The sequence below is a fragment of the Paramormyrops kingsleyae genome, chromosome 9, assembly GCF_048594095.1.
Source record: "Paramormyrops kingsleyae isolate MSU_618 chromosome 9, PKINGS_0.4, whole genome shotgun sequence".
In the NCBI taxonomy this organism is placed as follows: domain Eukaryota; kingdom Metazoa; phylum Chordata; class Actinopteri; order Osteoglossiformes; family Mormyridae; genus Paramormyrops; species Paramormyrops kingsleyae.
Genome location: NC_132805.1, coordinates 11,036,105 through 11,055,972, shown reverse-complemented (window position 1 = coordinate 11,055,972; position 19,868 = coordinate 11,036,105). Strand labels below are relative to the sequence as shown.

General features: G+C 49.8%; 1 protein-coding gene across 9 annotated transcripts in view; it reads right to left on the bottom strand.

Moving 5' to 3' along the window:
* The window catches only part of LOC111841687 (sodium bicarbonate cotransporter 3-like), a 40,280-nt gene extending 20,412 nt beyond the window's left edge, over nt 1-19,868 (bottom strand). For 4 of the 9 annotated variants that reach the window (XR_011992959.1, XM_072716322.1, XM_072716319.1 and 1 more), the window contains exon 1: nt 7,604-7,888. Coding sequence is in view for 8 of the 9 variants with exons in the window: in XM_072716322.1 (XP_072572423.1) it covers nt 7,604-7,681 (78 nt within the window). In the remaining variant the exon portion in view is untranslated. Of the gene's footprint in view, nt 1-7,603; nt 7,889-19,658 lie in introns of those variants that run through there. The other 5 variants (XM_072716316.1, XM_023807627.2, XM_072716318.1 and 2 more) reach the window with 3 other exon arrangements.

The following is a 19,868-nucleotide window of genomic DNA, read 5'->3' as shown; positions in this document are numbered from 1 at the left end:
AAGCTCCCCTTGCCAAAAGCCAATCAGAAAGCAAGACATAAGTCCTACTTGGGTTGGGGGGGGGGCAGCATGACATGTACAGAAAAGCCTTATGATACACGGGGTGTACTTGCTGGATCACTCCATCTGACTAACGTAAGCTGCAGAAGCAGCCGCTCAGGGTGTCCCACACACTACGCTCTGCGCATCCTGGGACAGGCCCCGGGTCCCCAGCAGTCCAGCACAGGATAAGCAGCCTGTCTCGCACGTGTGCACGGGGTGACTCACACATCACCACAGTCAGCAACAGCCGCAGGAGCAAGGAATACAAAGCCAGGCAAAATGAAAGAGTTCCAGAAGAACAGACTGCCCCATCTCACAGAAACCGCTCCGGAGGGTCACCGGACTCCTCAGCCGCGTGGATATGAATCCCGTGTGAGCACACATGCGCACACACACGCACGCACACACTCCTGTATTCATATCTTTGTGGGGACTCTCCGTTCATTTCTATGGCCAGAACCCAAATCCCAGCCTAACCATAACAATAAGTAACCAACAAAAAAAACAAGACTTATACCATTTTTACTTGTTTGATTGGAGTCACAGATTTTTATAAAATTGAGTTTCCCCCTGTGGGGACTGAAAAACTGGTCCCTACAATGTCAAAGTAACAGGTTTTTATAACATTGTGGGGACATTTGGTTGCGGGTAGCAGTAACGCCCAGGTCAGACGCCGAAGACGGCTCATATCCCAGCGCTTATGCGCATAAGATGCCACAATGCCAGGCTTCGAAGAACATCTGAACGGGGGCTGCCGGGGATGAAGGGACCTTTCAGACGCAGGCGTTTGCTACCAAAGCGTCACCGTCCCTGCAGACTTAAGCCAGGTGCCGCCTTGAGACCAATCACAGAGAATTCATTAAGCCGCTCTCACCTAACCCCGCGCCTGTAACTTGCTCAAATACGGGGGCTGATAAGCCTCTTATTTGTGATTTGTCTCTAAGTCCAGCCGGTAATTAAAGTCCCCCCCCCCCCCCCCCCGACCCTGTGCATGTAGCGAGTCTTGTGCCGAGCAGGGCTTCCTCAGGTCAGGCGAGGACACGCTGGGCCACGGGGGAGGCGAGGAACTGCCCCCCAGATAGGCTACAATCAGCCGGAATCCACCCACAAACTAGCACCCCCGCCCAGAAAAAGCTCTGGGAGGGGACAGAGATCAGACTTGACCGAGTCCTCAACCGTGACCTAAAAGCTACATCATGACCAGTCCGTCCACTGGGGGGGATGGAGACAGTCGCTAAGGAGACCCTGTGAATGTTTTCTGGCATTAAAACAGCAGCATCCTTCAGGAACCCGGCAAGGCGACTTCCTCAGACTGGATCACACCCCCCAAGTCACCCATTCATGCGGGGTGGTGCCGAGACGGGGGAGGGGGGGGAGCGGCCCAGACCACAATGCCAGGAAGCGAGCGGCTCGTTTCACTAACCCCCCGCCGCCCCATGAGGCCCTCCCACCCCGCAGTCTGCAGCTTGGCCCAGACGCCTCCTCTATGTAGTATAGCCCATGGCCGGGGGGGGCGTCGCCAGAGGCGCAAGCCGGATGCTAACCAGCCATTAAAGCGCCAGCAGGCTAACGGACAGCTTCCGGAGCCCAGCTGGCACTACTGATCGTTCACACAGACAACGGCAGGCCTGAAGGGGCGCTAGGTGCTGCCTATTATTATTAAGGTATTAGTGACAGAGGTGATAAAATATGACTGTGGGTCTCTTCAATCAGGGCCGAGAGGATGAAATGGGGGGGAGGTTACAATAGAGTACAGGGGAGTGATACTGGATGAAAAGCACAGGGGAAAGAGGTGGTGGGGGGGGGGGGGGGTGAAGGAAGAATGCCAGTGTTTAATATATAAGCAGTTGGATCTGAAGGGTTAGTCACGTGACCTAGTACTACCAATGAGAGGATCCATGTTACATTCTATTAAATGAAAACATGTAAACATACTACAGAGAATGGAATGAAAACAGAGAGAGAGAAAGAAAGGGGGGGGGGGCAGCCTGAACGCAGAACATGAGCCCCCCCCCCTGTGAGCCTGAGCAAACAGAGCCATGCAGCCCTGATATCACACCGTGCGCGTTACACCAACCTCTATCATCACATGCAGAGGTTTTTTGCTTGATTTTTTGTTAGTTTTTATCATGTTTTCTCACCATTTATCCCAGATTTGATAAAATAGTTTAGTTTATTACAGAAATAAAGGGGTAAAATAATAAAACTCGATAACTACCCCAGAAAACAACCCCCAAAATCGACAGTCTAGACATGGAATTTGTAAACTCTGTAGTCAAACTCTTTCTACATATTAGAGAAAATTGGCATATGTTACAGTAATGAGCTTGTGAAAACGTCCAAAAAAGGGTAGGGTGGTATAGCAAGAATTTACCGACAGCACCAGATAGCACCAAACAGTAGTTTGCACTAGTGTTCTGTTGTTCTCCATGAATTATTACCAGCACAGAGATATGAAATGGCACGAGCGGATCCAGTTGAGCACATTTAAATAACTGAATCCTATTATAAAACAGGAAGCTGTGATGATTTTTTTAATTTTGCAGGGTAAAAATAAGTTAGTTGGGAACTTATTATCAACGTAAATGACTTTTTAAAATCACGATATGGATTGTAGGCTACATCACCTAGCCACCTAGCCGTATGTGCAAACAAGCACCCCAGCTATAGAATAGTTATGTTTTTGATTAGATATGCACAGATATTGTTTAACCATAGACCAATACAGAGTCAATATTTACCACCGACGGGTGTAATGAAATTTTGCGATGCAATTATGTTTCAATACGCATTGCAGTGTTTAAGTTGTGTTGCACTAGGTCGTTTACAGATGTTCTTTAACCTTTAAAAAACATCTGTGAAAGTATTTTACTGATGTGGACTCTTGCCGCAGTGGTTGGGGTGAAGTGTAAAACATCACTGTCGATTTAAAAATACATTAATAATCGGAAAAAAAATGTTGGTTGTACTATTATGCTAAATGCAAACAATCTCTTAATAATTCATAAAAACACACTATTGAAACATTTGTAAACGTATGTGAATGCCATATAACGCTATGGAGCTAAATATACATTAATAATCTAATAAAACATGTTGGTTGTACTATAAAGTTAAACTGCAGCGCTAAGGGTGAACTGGAAATTTTCCAGGGTCACTTGAAATGTACGGGGTATTGGACTGGATTACATCATCATGATTGCATCACCAGCCTAACAGGGAAAGGGGAAGGAATTCGGACGGGGGGTGTGATTTGGCATGACAGCTGCACTGTCAGTTTGTGGTGTGCCGGTGAGCAGATAGCTCATGGGAGTTTTACTTACACAAAAATGTTCTGAGGGCAGAATGAAAAATGACTGGTTCAAAGACATAACCAATCAGATTGTAAAGGAGGTGGGTCCAAGCAACTAGGAGGCGGGACCAAGACATCTGATTGAAATTACTAATTTCGCGAAGTGTATTGAATTGTGAGCTGAGATGGTGACCCAAACTGCTTTGCACATCTGCATACTAAACAGAAAAATGGGCAACACGTTACTTGACGGGGCACAAATTATGCTATTACTTTTGTGTTAATTAGCCATAAACCAAGTCTGTTTACATAATGATCTCATTAGTGAATTGTGACATCTTTTATCTCAAGCAATTGCTATATTTGTTACTCTATCTGTTAATTCTATAAACCTTTGTGAACTTCTGAAGGTACAAGTTATGAATAACACAAGTGAAGTGATCTCATGTTTGTTCATTAATGAATCATAACATCTTTTATGTCAAGTAGCCAGTATATCTGTTCTTAATTTATTCTTCAGTAGCAACTGAGTTACTACTAAGTATTTATGCCTCCTGAGGAGGATCTACGAAGAAATACATCAACAACAAATTTGATTGCTCAACTGTAAGTGACATCATGAAAACTATGAAAATCTTCTGAAAAACAAGTCTGTTCCAATAAAGCAGGCCGCAGTGCTGCCGGAAAATGCGAGTCTGTCAGCGTTTGATAGCAAAAGAAAATTCAGTGCAGATGGTGCAAAATCAAAAGATATTACTCAGAAAATTATGAGGTTAATCAGACTTGATGATCAGCCGTTCTCTGTGTAGGACACTGGCTTTCAGCAATTCATAATACAACTAACAGCATGCATAAAATGTATAGCTGGGAGAAGATACAGGAAGCGGAGTTCATTTGTATTCCATGGTTGGTAGCAGTTACTGTATAAGCGCTACAGTAATCTCATGGGAGATGGTTTTTTCTGTTACTAGTTTAAGTAACAAATAGTCATTTGAAATGTGTGAAAGCAGTTAATGTTATAAATATGGAAATATAATATATATAATATCATCATATATTCAGTTATAAAATCCTATAACATACTCTGGGACTAATATTAATATAAAGTACTCGGACTGTTAGTGTTATTTTTGGAAAGTAATTTCTTTTTTCCATTTATTTGGGTGGAGTGTCCCTTTATTTAAGCAGAACCTCCCAAACATTCAGTATCAGTGACAGTTTCCTAAATAATTGGCTTTCGGTATCAGCCAGAAATTTCCTTATCGGAGCCTCACTAGTTCTCACATTAGTCTGGCCGAAAATGTCTTAATTCACAATTAATCTTGTGGGAGAATGGGCGAGCCCATGTCAGTCAGCTTATCTCATGAATGTTTGGTCAAACTGGCCCAGAAACCACATACTGTTCATTTGCACCAGGAGTAAACACAGTCTGGGGCAAACTATTTCACGCAAGCCAGTAGGCGTGCTGTCGTAGAGATACTGATGTCAGGTTGGGTGAACCAGGGACTATTTTATATAGTGAATTCTTTACCTGGTACCGTTACAGAATTCACAACATACTTTGTTAGCCGCTTCTTCCCAAACGTCATGCAGCCACTCAGGTATTCTTATGGATCGAGACACACTTCTAAGCCCCATTGGTCATGATCTTGGTCAGCTGACCTCATCCTCTACCAGCACAACCGAGGGCTAGAACGCTTTTTTCGGTGTTTGCAGAAACACTCCTGCCTGAGCAAACGCTAACCTGTAATTTCACAAACAGGGTGGCCGGGCTCTGCCCCCATTCTGGCTGCTTCCGATGGGGGCGTGACCCTGCAACCGGCGCCGTCGCCGAGACTGGGCCTTCCTCGCCGGCCTGCGATGACGGGGCCTGAACCGGTGCCGTAACGACGGCCCTCAGCGGACACGGGGGTGGGATGCGGCGTTTGGCAGGTTTGAAATTAAGCCCCCCCCCACCCCCACCCCACACACCCCGGTTTGGCTGGCTGAGCCCACATGTATTCGAGCTACCAGGTCAGTCACATGACCTGCTGAGGCTGGGATAACAGTCCCTTCACGTTCATGGACTGGGGGAGGGGGGGTTGCAACTATGTATTTATAGGTGGGGGTGGCTCCCTAACGACAGGCGGCGAGGACACCAACATAGAATAACAACAGTAACAACAACAGTAATGATTATGACAATTTCCAAAGAGCAGGAGCTCAAATTTACTGCCACCTGTTAATTGGTCAGGGCTGGGCGCCAATAAACAGGAGCCCCACCTACTGTAACAGACACACACACACACACACACACACACACACACACACGTTTGTATTCATATCTTTGTGGGGACCGTCCATTAATTTCTATGGGAATAACCATAATCCCAACATGACAACCTTAACCCCTACCCAGCCCTAACCTTAACCATAAGTAACCTAACAAAATACAAGACTTTTGGCATTTTTAGTTTTCTGACTGCAGTCACAGATTTTTATGGAAAAAATGGTTCGCATGAGGTCAAAATAATGGGTTTTTATTACATTGCAGGGACATTTGATCATAATATGTCAGAAGAAAACTAAGGACTTAAGTTGTTTTTTTACCACTTTTCTATTTATTTCATAAACTGTAGATTTTTTATTCTTGTTCAGCACTGGAAAGTTGAGTGAACAACTGGAAATGAGTCAAATAAAACAAGTTGCCTTTATAACATGGAAAGAGTAAGTAACAGGGCACGTCTGACATCCTACTATCTGGTTGTGTGTTTCTAGGCCGTCCTTTAACTTTAACTGCACTAATTAACCGTTTCATCCCATAAAACAGAGCAGTATTTAATGCCCCTTGTAGAATGAATGCCATGAATTTTCTCTGCTGTTATAACTGCTACAGGAATTTACTTTCATGAATCAAAGATATGACTTTTTCTTGCTAATAAAGGTACACAAATGGTAAACGTGCTGTAAATTAGCAAAGAATAAGAAGTATATATTTAGTAAATGCCAAGCGAGTAACATGCAAATGCAGAAAATCTGTGTGTTCAAAACTTGACTGGTAGTGTACACACACACACACACACACACACACACACACACACACACACACACACACACACACACACACTAAAACCCTAAGACTCTAAAACAAACGTTGCCAAGCTCTTGAGAACTCCCTCCCTGCTACTCCTGGATAGAGAGCTGTGGACAGCATCCTAGAAGGTCACAGAACCCAATTGAGGTACAGGCTGGTGGGGCCGGGGGCACCATACACAGACCCTGTCAGTTAAGTCCCCCCCCCCTTCAGACTTCAAACTGCCACCCCAATCCAGCTTGAAAATATCACACGACAGCATACAGCGTCATTGGAATGTTGGGCTCGTTTGGGAATAGATCCCAGTGCGAGTGCAGCAGCACGTGCTCAACTAAGAGACCCGCACACACACACACACACACACACACAGACCCACACGCACACACACAGACCCACACACACACACACACAGACCCACACACAGACCAACACACAGACCAACACACAGACCAACATGCACACACACACACACAGACAGACCCACATGCACACACACACACACACACACGCATATGCTAAGAGAAACACGCATACACTCTTGGCTGCGCTGCCTGCATCCTGCCGCCCGGACACCAGCATGGGTATTGGGTAACGCCCCACTGCCCGCAGACAGGCTGCCAGGCTTCGCCCCGCTGGCAGCTGTGTCTCTCCGGGTCAGTCTGCGTCAAGTGTGCATTTAACGAGCCGCCCTTACGCACAAGACGACCTGCGGGAAGCACCACCGTGTGTGACGTCTGTGAACGTGCTCTGAGCGTGTGCAAGACACAACCGAGACAGGTGACTGTCCGTGACATCAAAAGCAGACTTATAATACAAACACACACATACAGGTTTGTAATTATATCCTTGTGGGGACTCTCCATTCATTTCTATGGGGAAAACTCCAATCCCAACAGGACACCCTTAACCCCTGCCCAGCCATAACCTTAATCATAAGTAACCAAACTTTTGGCATTTTTAGTTTTTTAAATTGCATTCACAGATCTTTGTGGGAACCTGAAAAATAATCCCCACATCATCAAAACAACAGGTGTTTTTATTACATTGTGGGTACGATTTGGTCCCCACAATGTAATAAAACAATACACACACACACATGCACAAAACACACACAAAACCAAGCAAACACATACACACACACACACACACAGAAATGCTCAAACCACAGACACACAGACACACACACACACACGTACCCTGGCAGGACGGGGGCCCCTGGCAGGACGGGGGCCCCTGGCCGTCAGGCTTAGCGCTCCGTCCCAGAAGTCCGACATGGTGGCAGAACAGCCCAAATGCTGGGGGTCTCCACACCGACAAAAGGTCAGGCTATATCCGTACTAGACGGTCAGCGTTGGCTGGGAAGGCACATTAAATAAAAGGGGGCCAACTGGCCCCAAACAAAAGGAGGAAATTTTCCTACAGCCCCCGGTGTTGCGTCTGTTTGCTGGTCCCAGACAGATGGTTACTGTTAAAGGCAGAAGTTTCCGTGGTGATGCTGGGGGAAAGCGAGGTGGGCGGGGGCTGCTGTGGGCGGAGCCAGTGAGCTGACTGGCCAATGGCCACGAGAGCCTATAGCCAGAGAGGAGGGCTCTGCAACTTAACTTGGAAGGCTGACAGTGGAGCAGGCTGGGGGCTAAAAATGAGCTTTTATTTATAGAAAAGGACACAGGGGCCGCTGGCTGGGGGCCCCACACACACGGCTGCTCTTTTCTCTTACGGAATTTGGCCCTCAGTTCCATCGCGGCGGTAACGGGACGGTCTCCCGCGAGCCGGGAAGCACACTCGACCAGGCGGGCTCAGGTTACCGCCGGCATAATCACGCAGAACGCAAAGCGCTACACCCTTAAAAAGCCAGTCGGCACTGCGAAACGGCGCACGTACAGCATCTCCCTAGAGGAGCAGATCTTCCCACCCTTCTAATCTCATGCGACAGAGAAGTTGGCGGGTCCTTCTGGAAGATGACAGCGAGGGTATAAATGTCAGCCAACATCATGCTGTGAGTGGGACTGTGGAGGTCCATCACATGGGACCAGACTGACTCAGGGCCGCCAGAGACCCAAGAATCAAAGCGACAAACCTCTATTAACACGGCTAGTATCAAACCGGATCCCAGCACAAGCAGTTACGTGATATTTGTTTTGAACCCATACTCATCGTAAAGATGAGAATCAGACATCTGTGGTTGGAGGACCTGGGTGACCCAACCACAACCCGGCAGGTCGTAGGCGCACGGGACCTGAACTCTCTGGCGTTTCGCCTGTTTGCGGGAAGCGGTTGGTACCGCGAAAGGACGGTGAGCGCAGAGCGAAGGCAGACGACCCGAAATGCAAGCTCCACACCTGCCCACCTGGCCTGACGCAGGAAACGGTGCCTGACCAGCCGAAAAATCAAAGTGTTGAGCTGCTCCCGTGTCGATCTGTGCCGGCAGCATGATGGCTGTCTATGTGTCGACGTGTGTACATGTGTTTATGTACCTGTGCGTCTCAGGCCTGGACCTCGTCTCATAAAGCCCGTTAAGGCCGCTCATTATCTGATGTCACTAACTTCAGTGTTGCTGATTGTCTGACACCAGTGATCCACAGTGTCATTCAGATCACTGTAATAAACAATGAGCGCAGTGCAGTGATCCACCCTGACCACTGTAGAGTGCAGTGACCGATAGCAGGAGCTGGCCGCAGTGCCCCAGTCCTGTCCCCTCCAAAGGGACATCACGGCCAGCTACAGCCAATCACGGTGGCCGAGTCGTTAACGACGGCACCGCTAAGCTAATAGGTGACGGACGGCAGCAGGGGACAGGAAGAGGGGGACGGTGACCCTGCAGGCCACTCTTATAGCCCCTGACAGTAGCAGAGGCAGAAAGATTCACAAAGTAAGTTGGGAACACTGAGCTTCAAGGCCAGGCATGTCTGAGAACCTGATATGAGAATGCATGCGCGAGCGAGCACACATACACATACACACATACATATATATATATATATATATATATATACACACACACACACACACACACACACACACACACACACACACACACACACACACACACACATATATACATATATATATACACACACACACACACACACACACACACCTGACAATGCGGACGCGAGGAAATATCGCCTGACGTTTCCATTATTCCTCTAAGATGCAATTTTCCCACGATTCTCCACAATCAGCAAGCACACATCCTCATGCTGGCTTAGGAAGCACTAAATAAAAACACGCCCATTCAGGAGACAGTCCCATGTGAAACCCTGGACAACGGAGAGCGACGGTGGGCCTGGACAGCGGCCATACACAGCTTTGATCCTCCATCCAGGGTATTTGATCTTCGCATCTGACTGAGGTCTTTCCTGCTCCAGCGATAGAGGTGTCAGAATGTCAGAGGATTCCAAGCCAGCACCTTCAAGGGTCCCTTGTGTCATCGGACAGCTGTCCCCCTACGTCTCGAGACGGACACAGTTTATGCTCTCATAGATCTGTGAAAGTTACAGGACAGACTGCAAGGGGCCAACCCATCTGGGGGTGAAGTACACACAGATCTCACCCAACCCTCAAATATTCTAAACCTGTCCTCTGGTTCTCTACTGACGATTAGATCAGTCAGACATTCGATTCTGTACCGCACTCTGCCACAGAGGGGACTGAATGCTCTCAGATCTGTGAGCAGAAGCCACAAGCTGAGCTATAAATCTGGCTTGGCTATTCAAGTACATTCAAGTCGTTATTGGCTCCCAGTAACGGTCACATTGTTTGTTTTATTGATGCTTAGCCCCCCTGGCGTGATGCCAGGTAGCCCACAGTGAGAGATGCACAGCAGCCTTCAGCTTCCACGTCCTAAAGGCCACCCCGTTCCGTAGAATTCAGACCGTCATTTTCAAAAGCTGGGCTGGGCCTTGATGCAACACAATTGTTTGTAGGCTGCACTTTCTTTGCAATTCTGTTCACCTTTGTAAACACTAACGTCAAAGGGCACACGTGACCTTGAGAGGCATGTTGACTTTATGTAGCCATCAAGTTGCAGTGTCAAGGGAAATTTCAACCACAGCGGTTTGGCTCAACAGTACAATGTTCAGGTTACAAGTCATTACCACAACAACGACAACGACATCATCAGGCGTTTTTTCAGTACTCAGAACAACCTTCTTTGAAGCAATACTTGGCCGAGGTCCCCAAAGAACCAGAGTTCAGTGGTCAGTAGGTGAACATGTAAGCTTTCGCCTTTGAGCTCCAAGCTCAACTTGAAGCTTTGTGAAGATACGACTTTGGCCTGGTGGCTTTCCGGAACAATCCAGACTTAATTCGGTTACAACGGCCAAACACTAGAGATGGCAATTCCCCACAACATCATTTCCTCTTCTGACATCACAATGGGCGATTAGGTTTTCGAAATGGTTAGAATTTCAAATCCAGGTCACCTCCCCCCCCCACCCGACGTGACTGCTGGGTTTGCATACATGGAAGTTTGCTTACTATAACCTGCCCCCCCCCCCCGGCTGAAACGGTACACCAGCTTTGCGACAAGCCACACTGTTCACAGACTCATGAAGACCTCACAGGCTACTAGGAATTCGCAAAGAGACAGAAGCAGGGGTTCGCTGTGCCAGATAAGAGACGAGAGGCTCTGTTGCAAGACAAAAGCCTGTTGCTGTAAACGGTCCTGCTCCACGGCCGCGTGTGGTTTGCTGGGGCTGAAAGCCAAAGGAAGACTTGACTGACAGGTTCCTGCAGGAGGAAACACGCATGGCGTCAAACGCGACGCAGGAAAAGGCGAATTGATACGAACCGTCACGTGTACATGGAGGGAAACATACAAAGACTGCTGCGCAAGAAGAGGGCGTCCAGAAGAGGAGAAACTCAACACGTATCTACCTCCTAGCATTGTGGAGACACAAGGAGCCTCTGCAGAAACATAAAGCAAATCCTACCCGTTACCCGACAGAAACACAGCACCAAGCCCACTAATCCAAAGGAGTCGCATCACATAAAACGTGAGCATGCGGATCTTAAAGGTGTCGAGCTCCAGACCTCTGTTGGGATGGTACCATTATTTCAGATGTTCAGGAAGAGATAAGCTGCTCTCTGAGTGCATGAGTGCAGCGTGAGATATCTCCCTGGGGTTCCTCTAAACCACAGTGGCAAGGTTTTAAGAAGCAAAGCAGAAGTGCACAAAGACGTCGAAAACACAGATACACCTCGTCTCCAGGCCAGCAGGTCGGGTGGCATGGAATACCACCACAACAAAAAGCACAGTGTTAGTTACCCCCACACACCACGACCAGCCACTTCCACCAACGGAAACTGCTGGTCTGGGTGGGCAGACCATCGCGAGGCTTTCTGATGCCAGTCTTACGGAGCTCCGTGACCGTGGGTAGCGGTCTCCACCTACTGTGATGGGAACTGCGAGAACCTGGATCAAAGACCTGAAGATGAACATCCAGGATGTTATCAGAAATCTCCAGGATTTGTGTGTGGGGGTAGTGAGGTCCTTCTAGCTGCGCCACCAACCCATTGAGCTCGATCCAGCAGGGGGGGTTTGGCCCGGTCATTGGCTGTGTGCTTATGAGTGACAGAGAAGCAGAATGTGTGGGGGCGTGGCCACCGTCAGCACCACCAACCAGAAACCCACCGCCTTTGCACCGAGCAGTCAGACAGCAGACAAAGCCAGTTTCCTGTGTTCTGATAATCCAGCTACTGTTAAAGTGCCTGGGGGAGAGGGGGGGGGGCTGCTCTCAGACTCTCCACAGTGGGGATAAAGTACCGCTCCTCAGAATGACCAACCTGCGGAGGTTTGGTGAAGATTTCTGTACCATCCTCTGCCACAGTCGTCGTCAGCGTCATCTGGGGGCGACGGGATGGAGAGCTGCCCTACTGCTGCCCTACTGCTGCCCTACAGCTGCCCTACAGCTGCCCTACTGCTGCCCTACAGCTGCCCTACTGCTGCCCTACAGCTGCCCTACTGCTGCCCTACTGCTGCCCTACTGCTGCCCTACAGCTGCCCTACAGCTGCCCTACAGCTGCCCTACAGCTGCCCTACTGCTGCCCTACTGCTGCCCTACAGCTGCCCTACAGCTGCCCTACTGCTGCCCTACAGCTGCCCTACTGCTGCCCTACAGCTGCCCTACTGCTGCCCTACAGCTGCCCTACTGCTGCCCTACAGCTGCCCTACTGCTGCCCTACTGCTGCCCTACAGCTGCCCTACTGCTGCCCTACAGCTGCCCTACAGCTGCCCTACTGCTGCCCTACAGCTGCCCTACAGCTGCCCTACAGCTGCCCTACTGCTGCCCTACAGCTGCCCTACAGCTGCCCTACTGCTGCCCTACAGCTGCCCTACAGCTGCCCTACTGCTGCCCTACTGCTGCCCTACAGCTGCCCTACTGCTGCCCTACAGCTGCCCTACTGCTGCCCTACAGCTGCCCTACTGCTGCCCTACTGCTGCCCTACAGCTGCCCTACTGCTGCCCTACAGCTGCCCTACTGCTGCCCTACTGCTGCCCTACAGCTGCCCTACAGCTGCCCTACAGCTGCCCTACTGCTGCCCTACAGCTGCCCTACAGCTGCCCTACTGCTGCCCTACAGCTGCCCTACAGCTGCCCTACTGCTGCCCTACAGCTGCCCTACAGCTGCCCTACTGCTGCCCTACTGCTGCCCTACTGCTGCCCTACTGCTGCCCTACAGCTGCCCTACTGCTGCCCTACAGCTGCCCTACAGCTGCCCTACTGCTGCCCTACAGCTGCCCTACTGCTGCCCTACAGCTGCCCTACTGCTGCCCTACTGCTGCCCTACAGCTGCCCTACAGCTGCCCTACAGCTGCCCTACTGCTGCCCTACTGCTGCCCTACAGCTGCCCTACTGCTGCCCTACTGCTGCCCTACAGCTGCCCTACTGCTGCCCTACAGCTGCCCTACTGCTGCCCTACTGCTGCCCTACAGCTGCCCTACTGCTGCCCTACAGCTGCCCTACTGCTGCCCTACAGCTGCCCTACAGCTGCCCTACTGCTGCCCTACTGCTGCCCTACAGCTGCCCTACAGCTGCCCTACTGCTGCCCTACAGCTGCCCTACTGCTGCCCTACAGCTGCCCTACTGCTGCCCACTGAGCCACTGGCGGCTCACCTGCCAACGTTGTGTCTCACGCTTGTCCGGGGGGGGGGGGGCAGGGGGTTTAATTGTCATCTCCTGTGAATACATGGCTCAGGTGGTGTGGGGGGGAGGGGGGGATGGTGCAGGCTTTTCTAATTTAGAGAAGCATGAATTCCAAATCCTGCACCTTCTGTGTGACAAGAGAAGCATTTTTACACTTTTCTTTTAATGTGAGAAGTGTCACCTGCAGAACGTGTTGCTTGTGGCAGGTATTAAACACGATTCATCCAAGGTTTTTCGGTGGACTCGCTCATGTCAATAAAACCGAAATTAATCTGTTTTTCAAGTTGTAATGGCAGAGCATCATGGGAGTTAGGAAGGAATGGCGAGAAAACCTGGGTGAGTCTGGGAAGGGAAACACGTGACTGGAAATAAAAATAAAAATAAAAGAAAATACAGAAATAAGAGAAAAAGTGTCCATGGAGAGAGACAGCAAGCGAGTGGGTCTGAAAGAGAGAGAGAGAGGGAGAGAGAGATGGAGAGAAGAGGAACTGCAAACATCAGATCAGAAAAGCGTTGTCGTGCCACCATGACCGTGGCATCTGGTTACTGTGATGCGCTGCTCTCTGGAAGCCAGCCAGTGCAAATAAAAGATATGAGGGCTGGAGCAAGGTGGGGGGGGAGGGGGGCATCAGTGTTAGTATGGGGGGGGGGGGATGCTGTCATACAAGGCCTGTACAGGGCTCACGTTTGGAGCCAGATTTCTGTCTAAATTCAGAAGCCGGACACCTGGAGCAGGGATGCCCCACTCCCCGCGAGGCTGGGGATGGAGCTGAAGCCCCCGCCCCCCCCCCCCCGACCCACGTTTCTAAAGAGCTAAGCTAAGCTAATGTGACCCTGGCAGAGAAGCAGAGGCGCCGCCGTCACCTGAGCGACAGACACTCGAGTTGCATTCCTCCGGCCCACTGAGGACTCCCAGCCCTCCCGAGAAGCAAAAGTTCCGGGAACGATATCGCAGCTCGCGAGCCTGGCATAGTGACACAGGAGCCGGAGCCTGGAGGCCGAGGCCTGATCACCGGCACTGAGCTGCTGCCCAAACAGCCGCTGCATCCAGCTGCCGTCTCCTCCGGCCTTTTCGAACCGCAGGTTTTCATTCCAAGCACTTAAGCCCTCAGCTGATCTAATTACGAACCCGGCTGGATTCATTTGCCTCATAAAGATACCTGGCCCAGAAGCCTCAATTTCATCATCCCAAATAAGAAACTCGGGTCTTACCCCCCCCCTCAAAAAAAAATGGTTAGCTACAATTTCACTACTGTCAAAGATCCATCAATGAAGAGGCACAAAGAAGGTTTTGGGGACCAGGAAGACCCACGGATCGATCCCGTCTTCACTGGAAAGCACTCACCCATCACACCTACAACCTGGGGGCTCAACTGCAGCACCCTCCCCCCACACATGGCAAGAAGCCAGCTGTTCCTGAGCTCCACAGCCTGCTCCATGTATCTCTGCTTTCCCCCACCCCCCTGCACTCCTCATTGGCTAAACTTGCAGCCATCCCCACCTGCCCCTCTCCCCCTAATGGCTGAGCTCAGAGCCTCCCTACCAGCTCAGTCCCTCATTGGTCAACCGGGCCTTCCCACCTGCTTCTCAATCAACACCCGCTGCCTGACAGCCTCCCAGCTGTTAATGTTTAAATATAAAAAGTGTGTTCATTGGAACAGAGCGAGACTCTGTTTCAGCACAGTCACACACCTATAACATCAACGACCAAACTAAATCTGCCTTTATTTCCTATAGTAGTAAATCACAGATCCTCATTAACAACAAGCTCCCAGAACTGAAACTGCTCAGCTTACAATAGAAAATAAAAGGGCCAAAACAATAGACCCTGCATTTCACAAATATTAACAGCAGACACACCTACGACATTCGTAGAATCTTGTTGTGGGACACAAACTTGTAGGACAGAAACTCTTGTGCAACCATCAGTGATTAAACACAAACAATATCCCCTGTTTTAGGATGTCAACAAGATGGATGAGAGACCTCAAGGACGACTCTGTCCCCAAAGTGCACCTGGGTAATCCTGTCACCCTAGGAGTGGACAATCATGAAAGAAAATGTGGCGAGTGATTTTCTACAAACTACCGGCAACTTCGGCTGCTCAGCAGAACAACAGAAGCTGCTTGTGAGCCTGTATTGGGTCGTGGAAACTACTTCTCAGCCTGTTTTCCATCAGACCCAGCGATTACGAAGGAAACTCAGCTCTTAGCATTTTACAAAACACGCTTCCTCTTTACTCAGAAGGCACACACATAATGTATTTTCGGGTGATGATCTTACACGATTCTTCTCCAGCTGGTGTATGTGCACATGAGAGAGATTCAGAAAAAGCGAGAGAGAGGCACACACACAAGTGGTTGTTATAACAACCCTAGGCAAAGAGGGAGCCAAACGTCTCCACTACTGAGGAGGGAGGCCTCCCCCCTCCTTTGCCAGCCGTGGGGTCGCCCTGTCCCCCGCATGACTGACTGACAGGGCGGGGTGGGCCCTCTGGTGGGGGGCGTGCTTTTGTTGATGCGGAAAACTGTAATCCTAATTGTTTCAAGTTGCTTCAAATCAGGAGAAAGCCGTACGTTTTAATTGTTTTATTTAATTGATTTAACAGTATGAGAAGAAATGACCTGGGGATCACACTTCTTAGAACGGCAAGCTGACAATTTTCCCTCCCAATTTTAAGAAGCCCTGAAGGAGAGAGGGAAGAAAAAAAACAACCACAGAAGGATTAATTAGACGAAGTGCCTTAGCGTGACTTCCAGGGAACTGGAACCTGAACAAAAACATCCTGCAGAATCCGGCCTGCGGAACAAGGGTGTGTGTGGGAAGCCAACAAAGAGCCCAGCGCAGCAGCACCTGTCTGAGGAGGCTGGGGCAGCCCTAGGACTCCCTGCACATTGTTCAGTCACACGGTTCAATGCCCGTCCGGACCCAAAGCCCCATGGATTAGTGAGGCCTTCACACAGAATGCACTGGGATTGAAGTTTATTCACCCCTGTGCTGGTGTTAGAGAGTTTGACGTGGGTTCGGAACCCTTAAACGCACACACAAACTGCTCTCCTAATTAATTACTCGTCGTTCAGGTTATCGCCGGGAGCCACCTGTCACCTGATCCCACTCCCCCTGCTCCTGCAGTATCCCCTGGAGGCGAACACTCAACTGGACTGTCAGGCTGAGGTCAGGCCACACAGGTAGCCCCAGTACACAGGAAAATCACACATAGTCATTAACACGAGCTACGTGTGTGACCAAAATGGCCATTGGCCCAGTGCCTCAGCTGACCGGGCCCCTCCCCCCCCCAACACACGATGGGAGGGAGAAGGTCCCCAGGCTGGGCCATTCTGTTGTACCTTTTACGGTCCAACTCTTCCTTCACTGTACCTAAAAAATAATGCACAGCATTATAATTTAATCACTCATCAATCTACTCACTGTAAATGTGTAGTTCTTTTAAAGGTGCGTTCTACACAAGTGTCCAATCTTTGTGGATATACACACACACACACACACACACACACACAACATACCGTGTACCCTGAGGCTGCAGAGTGTAATGTATCAATGTGAGAAGCGGGTATAAACACACACACACTGATAGCACAGGAGGGAAGCTGAGCATGAAAGGCGTTGGCCAGTAAGCTCGCAGCGTGAGCCTGAAAGCTGACGCCCCCCCCCCCCCCCCACGACGCTGACATCCCTCCACGCCTCACTGAGGAGCGTCAATCACACTTTTAACTCAGAGGCCCCAGAATCGGCACTCTGGCTCAATACCACCTGTAATTCACTGCTTCTTTCTGGTAACCCCCCTCCCATGCAAATTTAGTTTCAAATCTTCAAAGTAAAAGCCATAAGTTCATCCTCTTCCTCCTCCTCCTCTCACTCCCAGCACGGCATGCTAAAGCCCCCTGGGGGGGGGCTATCCTTTAAAAAGCGCTCCCCAGTGCACTGTCCTCGAGTGAACTCTCCCAGCACCAGCAGGGCAGTGGGGGGTGACGATCTTCCATTCGCTCACCTTCTCCTGGGGCAGAAACAATCTGGGACCCTATGCAGCCTGCTGGCTGTACCCCTCCCCCCCCCCAAGGTTACCAAAAACAAACCCCTCATTTCTGACAACATGCGACCTCTTAACCTATACCGACCAAGTTTGGCATTTCGGCGAATCAAGGGAAAACGTGACTGTCTGGGAATTCTGCGATCTGGACGGTCTTATTTGGCGGCTTGCTGGCTATGACGATGACCAGTTTGTGACACACCGCCAGTCTCTGTGCTCGAATCTCTCTCTGTGCAGTTTGTTTGTCCTCCCCACACTCCGTCTAGGTTGTCCACATTCCTCCAGCTACCCACAGACATGCAATTAGACAAACATTTCTCTAAATAGCCAGTAATGTATGATAGTTTGTATGCATGCAAACATGCTCATATCCTGTTGGTGAATGGCTTCCAGTCCAGGGTGCTTGTCTGGAATAGGCTCCATGTCCTCCTGACCTTTACCAGGGTAAGCAGTTAGAAGACAGGCAGTCTGATTCTTTTAGAGGTAATCAACTGCTAACAATTTTACGGGGGTCATAAATTTTCCTAATTTTCCTCCTGTCCTTGAGTACCTGAATCATAGCTGTTCAGGCCACCACAGTCACATCTGTTTCTAATAAGCGTTCAAAAACTCACTCTCTTTAACAGACCCCTGGACAGGACCATCACCCATGCAAATGTACTGTTGATAAGCATCATGGAAACGTTTGAGCTCATCTTCCGAACCGGACCGCTCCGCGACCCGACTCCTCCTCTGCCGTGCGTCACCTAGCCCGTCCGTAAATGCACGCCCACCAAGGGTCCCACTCCGCCCCCTCTGGAGCTACGACTGACACCTTATCTCAGCGACGCGTGAGAGCCACCGATCTATATTTACCAAAAGGGATGCCCATAAATCATTAACTGAGGTAATGAATAAAAATGCAAACACGGGAGATGGTCCAAAAACCATCGTTCTCAACATCCGAGTCCACTCTGAACTGCAGAAAGGCATGATATAGAAGGATGTACCATGTGCCATTGAAACCTGACCGGTTAGAACACGGTAGGCTATAATATGCCAGAATATGCAGGAAAAAAGTGCCGATTACCATATTTCTTTAGGTTAAAAGAGCTTCATTCATCGTAGCATACATGAGGAAATGAGATCAAAGACACGCTTGCGATAATAAGGAGAAAGACTTCGTGGGGCGTCCCTGTATCGTAATTTCGCGAACCAGAAAAGTTTGTATAAGAACAAAAAAAAATCGCATTTTGTAGCGAAAGTCGTGAATGAATGAGTCCCACGGCGACCTGCAGCACCTGCCAAACCTCCACGTGAACGCGCGCAACGTGCTGATGATACCAGTCACAACCCCCAAAGGGATTTCATCAAAATTAAAACGGAAACCTAAAATGCTGTGAAAGGTGAAGCATACTCCGACTCTGATGGAGCCGTGGTACTTCGGCGTTGCTTTACGCGCGGTGCCCCGCTAAAATCCAGCCACCACCGGCAGCCTTACAGTTCGAAGAAGCGGTTCTGCATGCGGGCAGACTGCAGCCGATCCGGGTATGCTTAGTGAGTTACACCGGGTCACCACCATCGCTAGACGTGGGGGGTTAGCATGTCTCATCCACATTTTCATCTTCTCGGTACCCTCGCCAAGCTGTAACTGAACCACAGGCTGATCAAAGTTCAGACCCAGAACCAACAGCTCTCTGCTGCGAGATGGGGCAAAAGTTAGCGGTGGGTTTGATCCCCAGTGATGGGCATCCCACATGGTTGGGGTATCCACAGCCGGGATAGCCCTCCTCCCGGCCGTCGGAGCGTAGCTGAACACCACCACGCAGCGCCGCGCTTCCTCACGGCGTACCACCATGTTAGCTGGGGCCAGCCTGTCTTCCTCTATTCCGCTCACCGACACGACACGACACGACACGACACTGGGAGCCTACCGGCCATCCGGCAACCCTCTTCCTTCCCTCTTTCTTTCTTTCTTTCTTTCTTTCTGTTCTCCACAAAAGGCGAAGCTAACCAGCCATCTGCCGCTACTAACTGTAAAGATTTAACCCAAGGCGTAATAAAGTTTCCACTTTACCGAGGTCAGGAGAGGACTCATCTGCTCGTTGTTCTCCTCCTCCATGTCCTTCGGCTTCGGTCTCTTCGGCCACCCTGCCTCACACCAATCGGAGTATGATTTTAGGAATAAAGCCCCGCGTAACTGTCACCGCAGATGCGAAAGACTGGCATTTTCATATAGATTAACACAAAAAGGGGGAGAAGAGGAGGGGGTTCCGTCCCTTTCGGA